The 17653-nt window shown below is 39.0% G+C and overlaps 1 protein-coding gene across 1 annotated transcript in view; it reads right to left on the reverse strand.

Moving 5' to 3' along the window:
- Nucleotides 1-16536, reverse strand: part of DBP (D-box binding PAR bZIP transcription factor) — a 62460-nt gene extending 45924 nt beyond the window's left edge. The window contains exons 1-2 of the mRNA XM_072110506.1: nucleotides 15923-16536; nucleotides 2492-2824 (exon numbers count right to left, since the gene is read on the reverse strand). Of these exons, the coding sequence (XP_071966607.1) occupies nucleotides 2492-2824; nucleotides 15923-16085 (496 nt within the window). The 5' untranslated portion in view covers nucleotides 16086-16536. The remainder of the gene's footprint in view (nucleotides 1-2491; nucleotides 2825-15922) is intronic.
- Between the last annotated feature and the right edge of the window lie 1117 nt (nucleotides 16537-17653).

Raw genomic sequence — 17653 nt, forward strand, 5'->3', positions numbered from 1 at the left:
TGACACATGCTGGTTTTGAAAAATAGGCCTTGGTCATCAAGGCGCAAATGAGCTTGGTCACTAAGGGGTTAAAGAGCAGAAAGCATCATGAAGACCAAAGAATACACTAGGCAGGTCCGTGATACTGTAGTAGAGAAGTTTAAAGCCAGATTTGGATGCAAAAAGATTTCACAAGCTTTAAATAACCCAAGGAAAACTGTATAAGTGATCATATTAAAATGGAATAAGTATCAGACCACTGCAAATCTACCAAATCTACTAAACTAACATCTCTACAAGGAGAAGACTAATAAGAGATGCAGCCAAGAGGCCTATGATCTCTCTGGATGAACTGCAGAGATCTACAGCTGAGGTGGGAAAGTCTGTCCAACTATCAGTGATACACTTCACAAATCTGGCCTTTGTGAAGATTGGCAAGAAGAAACACATTTCTCAAAGACATCCATAAAAAGTCTTGTTTAAAGTTTGCCACAAGCCACCTGGGAGACACAGCAAACATGTGTAAGAAGCTGCTCTCGTCAGAGTGCCAAATGGCCACAATGCCAAATAATATGTTTTGTGTAAAACCAACATAGCTCATCACCCTGAACACACATCCACTGTCAAACATGGTGGTGGCAGCATCATGGTTTGGGCCTGCTTTTCTTCGGCAGGGAAGATGGTTAAAATTGATGGGAAGATAGATGGAGCCAGATAAAGGACCATTTTTTTAAGAAAACTGTTGGAGTCTGCAAAAGACTGGTGCGGAGTTCAGGGGCATTTCAACAGCTGTAGCAGCTGCTACTTGGCCCGTGTTGTTGAGGGGCCCAAGATGGATGGTAGAACCCAAATTCATCACTGCTGTTCTCCCAGGCCCTCACACCCTGCTGACGGCAACAGCACAGTAGTAATGAGGTCTGCCTGCTGTACTGACCAGGTCTGCCCACCTGTACGGATCACCCACTCTCCCGCCCGCACAGCCGCCCTCAACTTCCACCCAGCCGACGGCACAGCCACTCTCCCTCACTCCTGGCCGACAGCACAGCTATCACCCTGCCCCCAGCGCAACAGCAATCCACTTCCAACTTCCTGATGACAATCTCAGCACCCAAACTCCCCTGGCACAGCTAGCCGACTGCACTGATTATCGAACGCCTGCACATCAGTTGGCACGGCCGCCGGAACACCCACCCAATTGCACAGCTGTCTGCCTGCCTGCACCACCCCCTTCCTGAGCAATGAGAAAGCAAATAACTTTTTATTTATCTGTGTATATATACATATGTATATTCAGTACAGAACAAAAGTTTGGACACACCTTCTCATTTGAAGAGTTGTATGTATTTTCATGACTTTCATGAGCTTCACCTGAAATGATTAGCACTTGTTGGCCCTTTTGCCTTCACTCTGCCTTATAAGGCAAGAAATCCCACTTATTAAACCTGACAGGGCACACCTGTGATGTGAAATACTATAGTCTATGTACCAAACAGTATGTCTGTATAAATGTATGGATGTTTACAAACTGTATACTGTGTGTGTATATATACTGTTTGAGTTTGTATATGTAGCATGTATTACTCATCAATGTGTGGGTATAAGTGTATACATGTATGTACTAGTAAATATAAGTGAGTGTAGAACTTTATACGTGTGTATATAATATAAATATGTATATATTTTATTTTATAAATGTGTGTGTATGTCTATGAGTGCATAAATGTGTGTGATTGTATAATTGTGTACAAATATGTATATATTTTTAAAGGGGAAGGGGGCCCTATGCAGAACTCCGTATAAACAGATAAACATATCCAGGTGTTAGAATGGCCAAGTCAAAGTCCAGACCTGAATCCAATCGAGAATCTGTGAAAAGAGCTGAAAACTGCTGTTCACAAACGCTCTCCATCCAACCTCACTGAGCTCAAGCTGTTTTCCAAGGAAAAATGGGCAAGAATTTCAGTCTCTAGATGTGCAAAACTGATATGGACATAACTATACAGCTTTAAGTTGCTTGCGGTAAGTATTAACTTAAGGGGGCCTAATAATATTGCACACCCAACTTTTAAGTTTGTGTTATCTTTTACAAAAGTTTATAATGTCCAATAAATTTTGTTCGATTTCACAACTGTGTCTGACTTGTTGTTGATTCTGACCAAAAATTAAAATTTTATATCTTTATGTTTGAAGCTTGCAATGTGACAAAAGGTAAAAAAGTTCAATTGTCTGATATGTTCTAATGAAGACAACAAAATAGACACCACTAATATGTCATCCATATGTCCTTATAGATCATATGCACTGAGATTGTATAGATGGGTCAACTCATTTAAGGATGAATTACAAGCAGTACTTTGGTTTACCCACCCCTAGAAATCAACCTCCCTTGCAAGTTGCAACCTACAAATAACAACCTGCAGGAGATGTGTATATAGATGCCATAAAGAAAATCACTAGTTACTTTGTACATTGTATTCAACACAATATTTTACAATAGCTTAATGTGTACTACCTGCTTTGCAGTTAGGATGTTCAAATTCACTACCCATCCTACTCTGCACGGGAGAGGAACATGCAGAGGTAGAAGAGGCGCATGAGGCTGGTCGACTAAGGTCAACAACTGACTGGTTTGATGGTGGTGGAGTCAAGTTAGCTGGTGAAAAAGGCTGATGAGATGGGCTTGAGGGTAGGCCATTTTCTAATAGGAACTCATCGAGATCAACATATTCTATTTCATTGTATGGCAAAGTGCGTTCCCATAGTAGTGATCCAAGGAATGCACAATGAGAAGTACGAGGCCCGGCAATTTCGTCTTCTAGTTTTCTCTCCTTGTCTTTTATAATGCCTGCAACAGAAGCAATTCAGAAAATTAGATGGTAATCATTGATATTGATTTCCATTTTCTTACAAATAAAATAAATACAAGTTAGTTTGTCTGAAGACTTGGCACTTTTTTAATTGAACTCTAAAAGTAAGGATTGTGGTTTATTCTTATGGTTTTGGACTAGAAAGTCAATGGCCATGTAAAGTCTATGATTTTCAAGTCAGGAGTTTTTACTTCAACACAATAACAGTATGTGCATTATCGGCTGAATAAAGTGTGCATATGTGTTTGCAAAGGCTGGCAGCCAAATGAAGGAGACACTATGGTACTATAAACAAAAATTACATTGTAAAACATGACAGAGTTATTTGTTTTTTTTTGGCAAATTACAAACAACCTCTTCACTTACGTACCTATATTTAGCATTACACTGTATGTTTAAGAATATTATCTTAAAGCACCATAGCTCCTTTGGTTTTGGATAATTGTTAGCAGTCCATACTTTATTCAATAATGTCATGTCATCATATTATGTCCCATTCCTATAATGTCATACATGTTACAAACCTCATTACATAATGAAATACTTGGAATCTGGGTCAGGTTGAGCAGAGGTTTTTAGTCACCTAGGACACAGTTGTGACAGCAATATTGGATACAAGGAGCACCTTTCCTTATTTTCTCTACAATTTTCTTCAAACTGAAAGATGTTAGATGACATTCTAACATGGAAATGTTGCATAGATAGATAAGTTTAGCTGGTAGCATCAAAAGTAAATTGTAAATTGAAATTTGTCATTTATATATTGTATTTTTGACCTAATATTTTTGTTTTTAAAAACACATACATCTAACATATGGTTACCAAAATATATGGCAGTTAAAATGTAGATCAAATATTATGTGATAACATAAAATATTGACCAATATAAAATATAAATGAAAATAACAAAAAATCAACTTTGTATGTGGGCTAATGGATTTAGCAGAGCTGTGTGACCACTGGGAATTTTTTTTGTGTCAAATATATTTCTCCTTTTTTTTATTACTAAATCTGGGAGGGGTCTTAAATTTAGGAGCTTCTTATATTCGAAAAATACACATATTTATCATAACTACCGGTATTTCCCTGCCTGGCTCAGTTTACATATAAGAATACTGAACATTTTATCAATATATTGCTTTTACTATTAGTTTTATTTTATGTTATTTCCATCATCTATTTGATCTACTACTATTATTTTATTGTTCGCGAGACCATATATGCTGGATAACCATATTAGGCTACACTGACATTAACGTGTGCCCGCCGTCCCGTAGCACACCCCCCTCTCATTTTACCAGTGCTCATGAATATTTTAAAGGGGCACTATGATTGGTTGCCATGGGCAACTAGGACTTTCAGACAGCTTGATAAATCTGCCCCTGTGTTTTTAAAAACAAACATATTAGGTCAAAAAAATTTTTTGCAAAATAAAAATATCAAATTTCAAACAAATTAAATTTTTTGTGGCAGCTAAACATATCAATCAATGATATTTTGTGAAAAAATATATTTTTGTGACGCATATCAAGATCTACCTTCCAGCTTTCCTTCTAGTTCATTTTTTAGTCTTAGGGAAGGGATTGGATGAGGAAGAGATTTAGGGGAAACAATTCTATAAAACATAACCATCAATGTTATTTAGGTGTAAAAAGGCATCTAGACCCTTCTTGAAGCTCTCTGCTGTCCCTGCTGTGACCAGCACCTGAGGCAGGCTATTTCACAGATTGACAGTTCTCATAGTAAAAAAGCCCTGTCGTCTCTGGTAATTAAACCTTGATTTCTCCAAACGGGGACAGTGCCCTCTCGTCTTTATTAGCTTGTTTTATCACCTTTGGGATTTGCTTCATACAAAAGGCACATAATGTACACTTCCAAAGCAGAGAGTTCTATGGGTTCACAGGGTCCTGTCTTACAGGCCTAGCTCAGTGTACATTAGCTTTTGTGTGCATTAGGCCATATTTGAATGTTGCGTTACTTGAAAACGGGTTCTACATACCCTAAAATGCCCATGAACAAAAACCTGCTACACATCATGCTGAATGAGGTTTAATATCAGCAAAGGGGGAATACTAGTCAATTTGTAATGAATATTATTATCAACTAATGAGTGTAAAACCTCTGAACAATAATTAAATGAGGAGCTGTTTTCACTTGGATTTCACTGAATTACAGTTTGCCAGTATAAAAATGTGATCCCATCCAACAAAAGTGTCTCTTTTGAGGTAAAATATAAAAGCTAGGATAATGATGAAACTGGTAGTTTTATACCTCATACTACATTAACACCAATAATTTGTACACTTGCTTCTAGAGCATTTAAATTGTCATTGTAAATAAAATAATAATGTGAGATTCAGGACCACAAAAGAGAATATCAACTGAGTATTTTTTCATTTTAATGTTCCCAAAGTTTAGTCCAAAGTTACTACAATGAGCTCTTCTATACTGATACTATGCAGTATGTTACTTGCTTGTTAAAGACATGCTGCTATAAACGGTCCACAGATTTTTCTTATAGATACATTAAAATAACCACATGGTTTGTCCTGTAAACGCTAGCGCTACACGTGATGCAGCAAGTCACCCAGTCTGATGTAAGACAATCAAGTTTGAGCTTCCTTTCTCACCTGGAATGCCCTTTACTTACGTCCTGCCTTCTATGGCTTATGGGCATTGTTCCAAGTTATTGTGCAATAAAGCTCTTCTGTATACTCCAAACATATTCATAACAATGAACATTAAATAGATTCAGAACATTTTCTGAATACAGGAAACTAATTCTGAGAATATAATTTGCAAAATTCAACTGTGATCTATGAAATTCCAAGAAACTGAAAGCAAGTTGTACTGCAGGAAACTTTGTTTGTCTCCATACAGTTCACTGCACCTAAATCCTCATGAGGCCTAAAATGTGTGCAGCATAAAGTGTTGAGTGTAGCGCCTGTATGGCAAAACACACACATTACCTATAGTTCCCTATTGTAAAACTGTGAGCATTTATTGTGCTTTGTTCATTTTGCACTGTGTAAAGTAAACCACCCAAGTAAGGCTATAATACATGTTACAGTATTTCCTCTGATGAAATTGATGAACCATGATGAAGCCCAGTGGTGGATTAATTGTCCGACGGGCCCTGCGCTGTTCACACAACTAGGGCCCCCCCAGCGTCCAAAATACACATGCCCGGATGTTAGTACTTTAGTACTACTCTAAATACTCTATATTCTTAATTTTGTACTGTTCATAAAAGTAATTTAATGAAGAACTTCAAATGTGCTCTTATGGCCCATCTATTTAGGAAAGCCAATCACATTCCCTAACTGCATGAAACCGTCCAGAACAGATCTACCAGACAGTGTAGGAGATGTGGATGCTGCCCCTGGCCCAGCCTCTGTGCACTCTGCAGCTGAACTCCTCCTCATACTGTAAATACTTGCATATAAGCCAAGGCTCCTTATATTACCATAACAATAAAAAAACTGAAAAAAGCCTTAGGGTAGGAAATGGAGAACCTACTCTAATAAAATGTCCAGCAACAGCCACGCCTCATTAATTAAATGTCCACAGCAAAGCCCCCACCCCCTTTAATGAAATCTCCACAGCAAACCCCCTCCTTTAATGAAATGTCCACAGCAAAGCCCCCCTTTAATGAAATGTCAACAGATGAGCTCCCCTTTAACCCCTTCAACACGCAATCTGGCTTGTAATCTGGCAGGTGTCGCAAAAGGGTTGTGTACGACACAAATGTGGCGCAGGCACTTCTTAAAGGGAACCTAACACCACAAATCTACCTATAAAGGTAGATCGGGTGGTAGGTGGATCAATAGGACGTGAGGATAGCCCTTTTAAGGGCTAATCCTCACATCCCTGCAATGTTTAGAAAAGTTTTATTGCCCCAATATTCAAATTTCCTTATGCGGCTACTGGGGCGTGGAGTAGCCGCATCTGAGGTTACACGAGGCGGCTACTCCACGCCCCGGTAGCCTCTTTTTTCCTCCTACCGAAAATCTTCGGCACGCAGCTACGAGGAACTGCGCGCCCTCGTCCGATGAATCTGCTGTCTGTGCATGCGCCGAACAGCAGGCCCGTGTCTGTGCAGCTCCGGCTTCGGAGCAGTTTTTGGGATCAATTTTGTTTTAAATGAGTTTGAAATATAAAAATCCCCCTATGAATCCCCCATTTTCAAAAGCACACCCTTCAAACTATTAAAAACTGCTTTTAGGATTGCTTTGAGCGGTGCGTAGTAAATAAAACAAAATGTAGTTGAAATTTAGAATGGTCTCATTTTGTCAGTAATACATTTAATTTGAATTTATATTCATTTATCCCTAAAATTTACATGTTTCCAAAAGATAAAAAAAAGAAAAACCATCTTAAAATTTGTTATGCAATTTCTCCTGAGTACGGAGACACTCCACATGTGGATGTTACTTGTTGCATGGGCGTACAGAGAGCTGCAGAAGGGAAGGTGCACCCTGCAGCTTCCAGTTTTATCCTATAGAACTTAGAGGATTTTAGTTTCCTCACTGGCGCCCTTTTGTATTTTCCAAAGATACCACTTTGTGGTTGGTAAGCCCCATTGTTAAAAACGTAATAACTTTTTTGGGGGTGGAGGAGTAAAAAAGCCTGAATTATGTAATTGATTTTTTACTTTAGTTTTTTTATGTTTACCATATTTATATAAACTTCTTATTTTTATTCTATGGGTCAGTATGATGACGTGGATACCATTTCTCACAATAAAACCTAATATGGGGAAAAATCAATCGATTTTGCATCGCTGTCTTCCAAGTGGCACTTTTATTTTTTTGTCGACGTAGCTGGTTGATGGCTTGTTTTTTTGCAGGGACATGTACTACTTTGTACCAGTATCATTCAGGAGTAGATATGTTTTTTAATTACATTTTTTTTGGGATAAATAGGTACAAATCATTTTTTTTTTTTTTATGATTTTGACCTATTTCACAAAATCATGACATTATTTGTCATTTTATGTGGATTTTGGCATTTTTATTAATTTCTGTTTTATTGGATTACTTTTTTTATTCCTTCCACCATGGCACATAAAGCAATCATCTGATAATACCCTGCAATACTGATATATGCACATGCATAGGCTGACACTGCACCTTTTAACATCACAGACAAGATCTTACAGGCACTGCCTGCGGATATCCCTGGGGTCCTGATCAGACCTCAGGGCTACCATAGAAACAATCGAAGATGGTGTGGGGGGGGGGAGACCTTTGCCAGACTCCACAAAAGCGGCATTTAACGGGTTTAACACCCACGGCGGTGTTACTCCATGTTTTATGATGTTGGCCCAGCTCCGGTCTCAGCTCTGCGTCCCATATATTGGACGCTGAGCGTTAGCGCCCAATGCTGTGAGTCCTATATATTGGACGCAGAGCAGTAACAGGTTGATGGAATGTTAACAGCAGAGACCCCCTTTAATAATGTCAACAGCAGAGCTCCCCTTTAATAACATGTCCACAGAGAAGCCCCCTTTACAGAAATGTCCACATGAGATGCCCCATTTAATGAAATGTTCACAGCAGATGCCCCCTTTAAAGAAAAGATGCACCCCTTTACATGTCTAAAGCCGCCCCGGCCCCTTTACAGAATATCCACAGCCCCCTCCCCCTATTAGTGAAAAGTCCACAACAGGGACCTCTTGAAAAAAAAAAAACCTCTATATATACTCACTTTCGGCTTCTTCTTCCCAACCCCGCAGCTTCATCCTCTTTTCTTTCTGTTGGTGCGGCGCACACACGATATGACGTTACACGGCCGCGACACCGCCTGGGCCAGAAGGAAAAGATGGAGCCAGGGAGAAGAAACCAAAGTTGAGTATAGAGGGTTTTTTTTAGAAGTTCACGGATCTTCATATAAGGCCCTAGGCGCCTGCCCATCCGCCATTGATGAAGCCTCTTCCACACAAATGTGTGCTATTTCTGGGGTTCAAACAATGGGTCCAGATCCCTTGTTTGTGGCCCATCTCTCATAATCGTGGGAGCCTCATGCAGCAAACTCAGGCAGGAAAAGGACCTGCTCTGTAATATGCGGCCCAAGCAGTCATGCATGCGGTCTTGGAATCAACAGTCTTGGGCATAATCCCAAAAAGCAGTCCATACTTTATTCAATAATGTCATGTCATCATATTATGTCCCATTCCTATAATGTCATACATGTTACAAACCTCATTACATAATGAAATACTTGGAATCTGGGTCAGGTTGAGCAGAGGTTTTTAGTCACCTAGGACACAGTTGTGACAGCAATATTGGATACAAGGAGCACCTTTCCTTATTTTCTCTACAATTTTCTTCAAACTGAAAGATGTTAGATGACATTCTAACATGGAAATGTTGCATAGATAGATAAGTTTAGCTGGTAGCATCAAAAGTAAATTGTAAATTGAAATTTGTCATTTATATATTGTATTTTTGACCTAATATTTTTGTTTTTAAAAACACATACATCTAACATATGGTTACCAAAATATATGGCAGTTAAAATGTAGATCAAATATTATGTGATAACATAAAATATTGACCAATATAAAATATAAATGAAAATAACAAAAAATCAACTTTGTATGTGGGCTAATGGATTTAGCAGAGCTGTGTGACCACTGGGAATTTTTTTTGTGTCAAATATATTTCTCCTTTTTTTTATTACTAAATCTGGGAGGGGTCTTAAATTTAGGAGCTTCTTATATTCGAAAAATACACATATTTATCATAACTACCGGTATTTCCCTGCCTGGCTCAGTTTACATATAAGAATACTGAACATTTTATCAATATATTGCTTTTACTATTAGTTTTATTTTATGTTATTTCCATCATCTATTTGATCTACTACTATTATTTTATTGTTCGCGAGACCATATATGCTGGATAACCATATTAGGCTACACTGACATTAACGTGTGCCCGCCGTCCCGTAGCACACCCCCCTCTCATTTTACCAGTGCTCATGAATATTTTAAAGGGGCACTATGATTGGTTGCCATGGGCAACTAGGACTTTCAGACAGCTTGATAAATCTGCCCCTGTGTTTTTAAAAACAAACATATTAGGTCAAAAAAATTTTTTGCAAAATAAAAATATCAAATTTCAAACAAATTAAATTTTTTGTGGCAGCTAAACATATCAATCAATGATATTTTGTGAAAAAATATATTTTTGTGACGCATATCAAGATCTACCTTCCAGCTTTCCTTCTAGTTCATTTTTTAGTCTTAGGGAAGGGATTGGATGAGGAAGAGATTTAGGGGAAACAATTCTATAAAACATAACCATCAATGTTATTTAGGTGTAAAAAGGCATCTAGACCCTTCTTGAAGCTCTCTGCTGTCCCTGCTGTGACCAGCACCTGAGGCAGGCTATTTCACAGATTGACAGTTCTCATAGTAAAAAAGCCCTGTCGTCTCTGGTAATTAAACCTTGATTTCTCCAAACGGGGACAGTGCCCTCTCGTCTTTATTAGCTTGTTTTATCACCTTTGGGATTTGCTTCATACAAAAGGCACATAATGTACACTTCCAAAGCAGAGAGTTCTATGGGTTCACAGGGTCCTGTCTTACAGGCCTAGCTCAGTGTACATTAGCTTTTGTGTGCATTAGGCCATATTTGAATGTTGCGTTACTTGAAAACGGGTTCTACATACCCTAAAATGCCCATGAACAAAAACCTGCTACACATCATGCTGAATGAGGTTTAATATCAGCAAAGGGGGAATACTAGTCAATTTGTAATGAATATTATTATCAACTAATGAGTGTAAAACCTCTGAACAATAATTAAATGAGGAGCTGTTTTCACTTGGATTTCACTGAATTACAGTTTGCCAGTATAAAAATGTGATCCCATCCAACAAAAGTGTCTCTTTTGAGGTAAAATATAAAAGCTAGGATAATGATGAAACTGGTAGTTTTATACCTCATACTACATTAACACCAATAATTTGTACACTTGCTTCTAGAGCATTTAAATTGTCATTGTAAATAAAATAATAATGTGAGATTCAGGACCACAAAAGAGAATATCAACTGAGTATTTTTTCATTTTAATGTTCCCAAAGTTTAGTCCAAAGTTACTACAATGAGCTCTTCTATACTGATACTATGCAGTATGTTACTTGCTTGTTAAAGACATGCTGCTATAAACGGTCCACAGATTTTTCTTATAGATACATTAAAATAACCACATGGTTTGTCCTGTAAACGCTAGCGCTACACGTGATGCAGCAAGTCACCCAGTCTGATGTAAGACAATCAAGTTTGAGCTTCCTTTCTCACCTGGAATGCCCTTTACTTACGTCCTGCCTTCTATGGCTTATGGGCATTGTTCCAAGTTATTGTGCAATAAAGCTCTTCTGTATACTCCAAACATATTCATAACAATGAACATTAAATAGATTCAGAACATTTTCTGAATACAGGAAACTAATTCTGAGAATATAATTTGCAAAATTCAACTGTGATCTATGAAATTCCAAGAAACTGAAAGCAAGTTGTACTGCAGGAAACTTTGTTTGTCTCCATACAGTTCACTGCACCTAAATCCTCATGAGGCCTAAAATGTGTGCAGCATAAAGTGTTGAGTGTAGCGCCTGTATGGCAAAACACACACATTACCTATAGTTCCCTATTGTAAAACTGTGAGCATTTATTGTGCTTTGTTCATTTTGCACTGTGTAAAGTAAACCACCCAAGTAAGGCTATAATACATGTTACAGTATTTCCTCTGATGAAATTGATGAACCATGATGAAGCCCAGTGGTGGATTAATTGTCCGACGGGCCCTGCGCTGTTCACACAACTAGGGCCCCCCCAGCGTCCAAAATACACATGCCCGGATGTTAGTACTTTAGTACTACTCTAAATACTCTATATTCTTAATTTTGTACTGTTCATAAAAGTAATTTAATGAAGAACTTCAAATGTGCTCTTATGGCCCATCTATTTAGGAAAGCCAATCACATTCCCTAACTGCATGAAACCGTCCAGAACAGATCTACCAGACAGTGTAGGAGATGTGGATGCTGCCCCTGGCCCAGCCTCTGTGCACTCTGCAGCTGAACTCCTCCTCATACTGTAAATACTTGCATATAAGCCAAGGCTCCTTATATTACCATAACAATAAAAAAACTGAAAAAAGCCTTAGGGTAGGAAATGGAGAACCTACTCTAATAAAATGTCCAGCAACAGCCACGCCTCATTAATTAAATGTCCACAGCAAAGCCCCCACCCCCTTTAATGAAATCTCCACAGCAAACCCCCTCCTTTAATGAAATGTCCACAGCAAAGCCCCCCTTTAATGAAATGTCAACAGATGAGCTCCCCTTTAACCCCTTCAACACGCAATCTGGCTTGTAATCTGGCAGGTGTCGCAAAAGGGTTGTGTACGACACAAATGTGGCGCAGGCACTTCTTAAAGGGAACCTAACACCACAAATCTACCTATAAAGGTAGATCGGGTGGTAGGTGGATCAATAGGACGTGAGGATAGCCCTTTTAAGGGCTAATCCTCACGTCCCTGCAATGTTTAGAAAAGTTTTATTGCCCCAATATTCAAATTTCCTTATGCGGCTACTGGGGCGTGGAGTAGCCGCATCTGAGGTTACACGAGGCGGCTACTCCACGCCCCGGTAGCCTCTTTTTTCCTCCTACCGAAAATCTTCGGCACGCAGCTACGAGGAACTGCGCGCCCTCGTCCGATGAATCTGCTGTCTGTGCATGCGCCGAACAGCAGGCCCGTGTCTGTGCAGCTCCGGCTTCGGAGCAGTTTTTGGGATCAATTTTGTTTTAAATGAGTTTGAAATATAAAAATCCCCCTATGAATCCCCCATTTTCAAAAGCACACCCTTCAAACTATTAAAAACTGCTTTTAGGATTGCTTTGAGCGGTGCGTAGTAAATAAAACAAAATGTAGTTGAAATTTAGAATGGTCTCATTTTGTCAGTAATACATTTAATTTGAATTTATATTCATTTATCCCTAAAATTTACATGTTTCCAAAAGATAAAAAAAAGAAAAACCATCTTAAAATTTGTTATGCAATTTCTCCTGAGTACGGAGACACTCCACATGTGGATGTTACTTGTTGCATGGGCGTACAGAGAGCTGCAGAAGGGAAGGTGCACCCTGCAGCTTCCAGTTTTATCCTATAGAACTTAGAGGATTTTAGTTTCCTCACTGGCGCCCTTTTGTATTTTCCAAAGATACCACTTTGTGGTTGGTAAGCCCCATTGTTAAAAACGTAATAACTTTTTTGGGGGTGGAGGAGTAAAAAAGCCTGAATTATGTAATTGATTTTTTACTTTAGTTTTTTTATGTTTACCATATTTATATAAACTTCTTATTTTTATTCTATGGGTCAGTATGATGACGTGGATACCATTTCTCACAATAAAACCTAATATGGGGAAAAATCAATCGATTTTGCATCGCTGTCTTCCAAGTGGCACTTTTATTTTTTTGTCGACGTAGCTGGTTGATGGCTTGTTTTTTTGCAGGGACATGTACTACTTTGTACCAGTATCATTCAGGAGTAGATATGTTTTTTAATTACATTTTTTTTGGGATAAATAGGTACAAATCATTTTTTTTTTTTTTATGATTTTGACCTATTTCACAAAATCATGACATTATTTGTCATTTTATGTGGATTTTGGCATTTTTATTAATTTCTGTTTTATTGGATTACTTTTTTTATTCCTTCCACCATGGCACATAAAGCAATCATCTGATAATACCCTGCAATACTGATATATGCACATGCATAGGCTGACACTGCACCTTTTAACATCACAGACAAGATCTTACAGGCACTGCCTGCGGATATCCCTGGGGTCCTGATCAGACCTCAGGGCTACCATAGAAACAATCGAAGATGGTGTGGGGGGGGGGAGACCTTTGCCAGACTCCACAAAAGCGGCATTTAACGGGTTTAACACCCACGGCGGTGTTACTCCATGTTTTATGATGTTGGCCCAGCTCCGGTCTCAGCTCTGCGTCCCATATATTGGACGCTGAGCGTTAGCGCCCAATGCTGTGAGTCCTATATATTGGACGCAGAGCAGTAACAGGTTGATGGAATGTTAACAGCAGAGACCCCCTTTAATAATGTCAACAGCAGAGCTCCCCTTTAATAACATGTCCACAGAGAAGCCCCCTTTACAGAAATGTCCACATGAGATGCCCCATTTAATGAAATGTTCACAGCAGATGCCCCCTTTAAAGAAAAGATGCACCCCTTTACATGTCTAAAGCCGCCCCGGCCCCTTTACAGAATATCCACAGCCCCCTCCCCCTATTAGTGAAAAGTCCACAACAGGGACCTCTTGAAAAAAAAAAAACCTCTATATATACTCACTTTCGGCTTCTTCTTCCCAACCCCGCAGCTTCATCCTCTTTTCTTTCTGTTGGTGCGGCGCACACACGATATGACGTTACACGGCCGCGACACCGCCTGGGCCAGAAGGAAAAGATGGAGCCAGGGAGAAGAAACCAAAGTTGAGTATAGAGGGTTTTTTTTAGAAGTTCACGGATCTTCATATAAGGCCCTAGGCGCCTGCCCATCCGCCATTGATGAAGCCTCTTCCACACAAATGTGTGCTATTTCTGGGGTTCAAACAATGGGTCCAGATCCCTTGTTTGTGGCCCATCTCTCATAATCGTGGGAGCCTCATGCAGCAAACTCAGGCAGGAAAAGGACCTGCTCTGTAATATGCGGCCCAAGCAGTCATGCATGCGGTCTTGGAATCAACAGTCTTGGGCATAATCCCAAAAAGTAGTTTGGAACGTGTGCAAGCCACTGAAACAACGGCTGCCACGTGTCCCCATAATACTTTCGTATGCAAGAGGCCCGACTATTACAGCTTAACCGTAATAGACTAAAAAAAAAATCCATATGTAGATAACATAGGTCTGTGTCTGTTGCCATTATAGAAATTTTATGAACTTGAGAAAATGTCATAGAGAAAATGTCTGTCTATTATATGGTGGTATGTATGCAGGCATTAAATCAACATATTTATTATCAATGTCATTTTGGTTCCAAATAAACTTAGGTGTCGGAGGTTGAGAGGCATGAGTCACAAGTTAAAGGAAAATTTAGAGCAAAGACTCTGAATAGGATTTTAAAGATCCCATTCACATATTGTGGAAATAAATTGTGAATTATGGTATGCGGACTGACCCCATATCACGCTAGTGGGAAATAAATAGACATAAATATTAATGAATGTAAAATAATACTGAAAAGAAAAAAAAATAAAAAAAATAAATATATATATATATATATATTTATATATATATATATATATATATATTATAGTGATTAAACACTGCATGACTGTGTAGGCTTTATTTTCTTCTGACAAAGGCCAAGAAATATATACTTATATATGGAGAAGATAAATGGAGAAGATTGCTTCTTAAATTGACATTTGTATAGGATGCAGGGCAGGAACACAGGTATATAAAAATGTATAAAAGATTCCAATGGCACTGTGCTTGCTTTAGGAATCAGGAGTAGTGGGAACATAATAGAGACTAGATATTTGGTGAGAACTGCCAACAAAATGTGTCATTCCATGTATATTACATTAAGGGGGATTAAATATCTTAGATCTTGAAAAAGGATCATACAAAGTAATGGGATAAATCAATTTTCTAGCTCTTTAATTACACATCTGACATGATCAACCCAAAATTTTAATGCACATCTATACTACAGACCACTCAATAGGTATAAGATGGAGAATGATAAAACAAGCTCTATAAATACTTTACCCATCCATTGGTTTGAATTTAAATGCTTCTCAGATAACATAGCATATGATTGTGTAAGCTAAAGTCAACCCACACACAATAAAATGGTTAAATATACAGGTAGCCAAATGCATTTTGATTGAAATTTGGGTTTCATAGTCTTTTACTAGCTCCAACACAAAGTATAGCAGGAAGCAGAAAAGACACATTGGATACATTAACAGCTGTGGGACTGACACATCTGCATTAAGGATAAATGTACTTACGATTTGCTTTATGTGGTACTTACAATTGGATAGTTCCTTTGCCCTGCGATCTTGCCCCTTAATAGGTCCTTGCAGCAAGCTCTTCAGGCTTACCATACCAGCCCCTGGTACCCCTATAGGAGGCGTGTGATGCTGCTGGCCCTGGAGCTTCTCATTGCCAGCCAGCTGGGCTGTTGGCCGTGCCATCTCCACTTCTGACACTACTATAGAATACAATGAGACCGATAATAAGGCCTATTACAGGTTGTCTTCTTCTCTTGTTTCTAATCAGAAAGACTCAATGTGAATGCTGCCTGCAGGGAGCGAGCACATAGGGTGACAGCAGTTCAGCAGGGTCCTAGTTGGCACTGGATGTGCTGGGAAAGGGGAGAGACCAGGAGTTCCCCCATTTCCTGATCAATCGAAAAATGTTTGTTTTTTCTCTTCTTTTCCTCTCCAGCAGTGAGAATCCAGGAGGAGTCTGCAGCAGCTACATCCATGTAATGAGACGTTTTGGACAACCAATCAGCTCCTGAGTTTGCAGCATTTTTTCTGTGCACCATTTATTTATTTATTTCCTATTTCAGCAGTGCCTCCGCTGTATTGTCAGTGTCGTCTGCCTCAATGTGTTTGTGTTTTCCAAGTTTCACTGGGATAGTCATGTGGCAGTGACATGGGGAGAGGCAGGTGGACTCTGACCTATTTTTGTCCAATCACAGTGTAGGCAGGAGGAGCTTGACCCAGTTATAACCAATGAACATGGAGGATGGGCAGGCGGATGAGTGTTAGGTACACATGGACAGGCATGTGTCACCTGGCTGTGCTCTCTGGGAATGGAGAGAGCTGATTATATGTGTGTGTGCAGGCATGTGTTAGCTGCTTATAGGAAAGGTTTACAATTGCTGTTTGATGCAGGATTGTATGCACTTTTTAAGCAAAGATTGGACAATAAAAGGCAAGTTATATAAGAAAATTAAATTCATTTATAAATAAGAAAAGAAAGTTTTGACATAAAACCCTGCATCAAAAGGCACAACAAAATAATACATGCGACTGTCTGCTTTCTGTCAAAATGCCTTGTAAAACGTTTCCTAAGAGGCTTGTCCACAGCTTTCCCTGTGTGATAACTAAAAGCTACTGAACACATGGCACAAGGATGCTAAAAGGACATTTACCGTCAGGTTTACTGATGGTAGACTCCTACTAAGAAGTAATTATGCTAATTAAAATGGGGCGCTTCGGCTATGTCACCAGAGCGTCTCAGGGTTTGGTCATTCGTACCTCGTGGTCGGTAACCAGTACCCGGTGTCTTGCATTTAAACAATACAAGACACTGACCACATTTGTGTCCTTAGAAATGCATATGCGATTGCACTGTGGCACGGCCCAATGCTCTTTGATTTAGTTTATAAGCGTAATCAAAGCGGTACGCATGACCGCACCCTTAGAGCACCTTGTCTTGCACAGTAATGTGCAGCTTCAGTTTCTACATAACTGCATTTGTGCCTATTATAAATAATAAAAAGCGCTCAAATTGTTAAAATTTCAAAAGATGTTCTTCATTACATAAAATGGCCACAGCTCTTTTTTCATTTTCATTTTTCACTCCCCACTTTCAGAAATCTATAACTTTTTTATTTTTCCATGTACAGAGCTGTGTGATGGCTTGTTTTCTGCATAACAAATTGCACTTCATATTGATTGTATTGAACATTCCATGCCATGTACTGGGAAGCGGAAAAAAAATTCCAAATGCAAGGAAAGAAACCCATTTG

The sequence above is a fragment of the Engystomops pustulosus genome, chromosome 6, assembly GCF_040894005.1.
Source record: "Engystomops pustulosus chromosome 6, aEngPut4.maternal, whole genome shotgun sequence".
NCBI classification, from domain to species: Eukaryota; Metazoa; Chordata; class Amphibia; order Anura; family Leptodactylidae; genus Engystomops; species Engystomops pustulosus.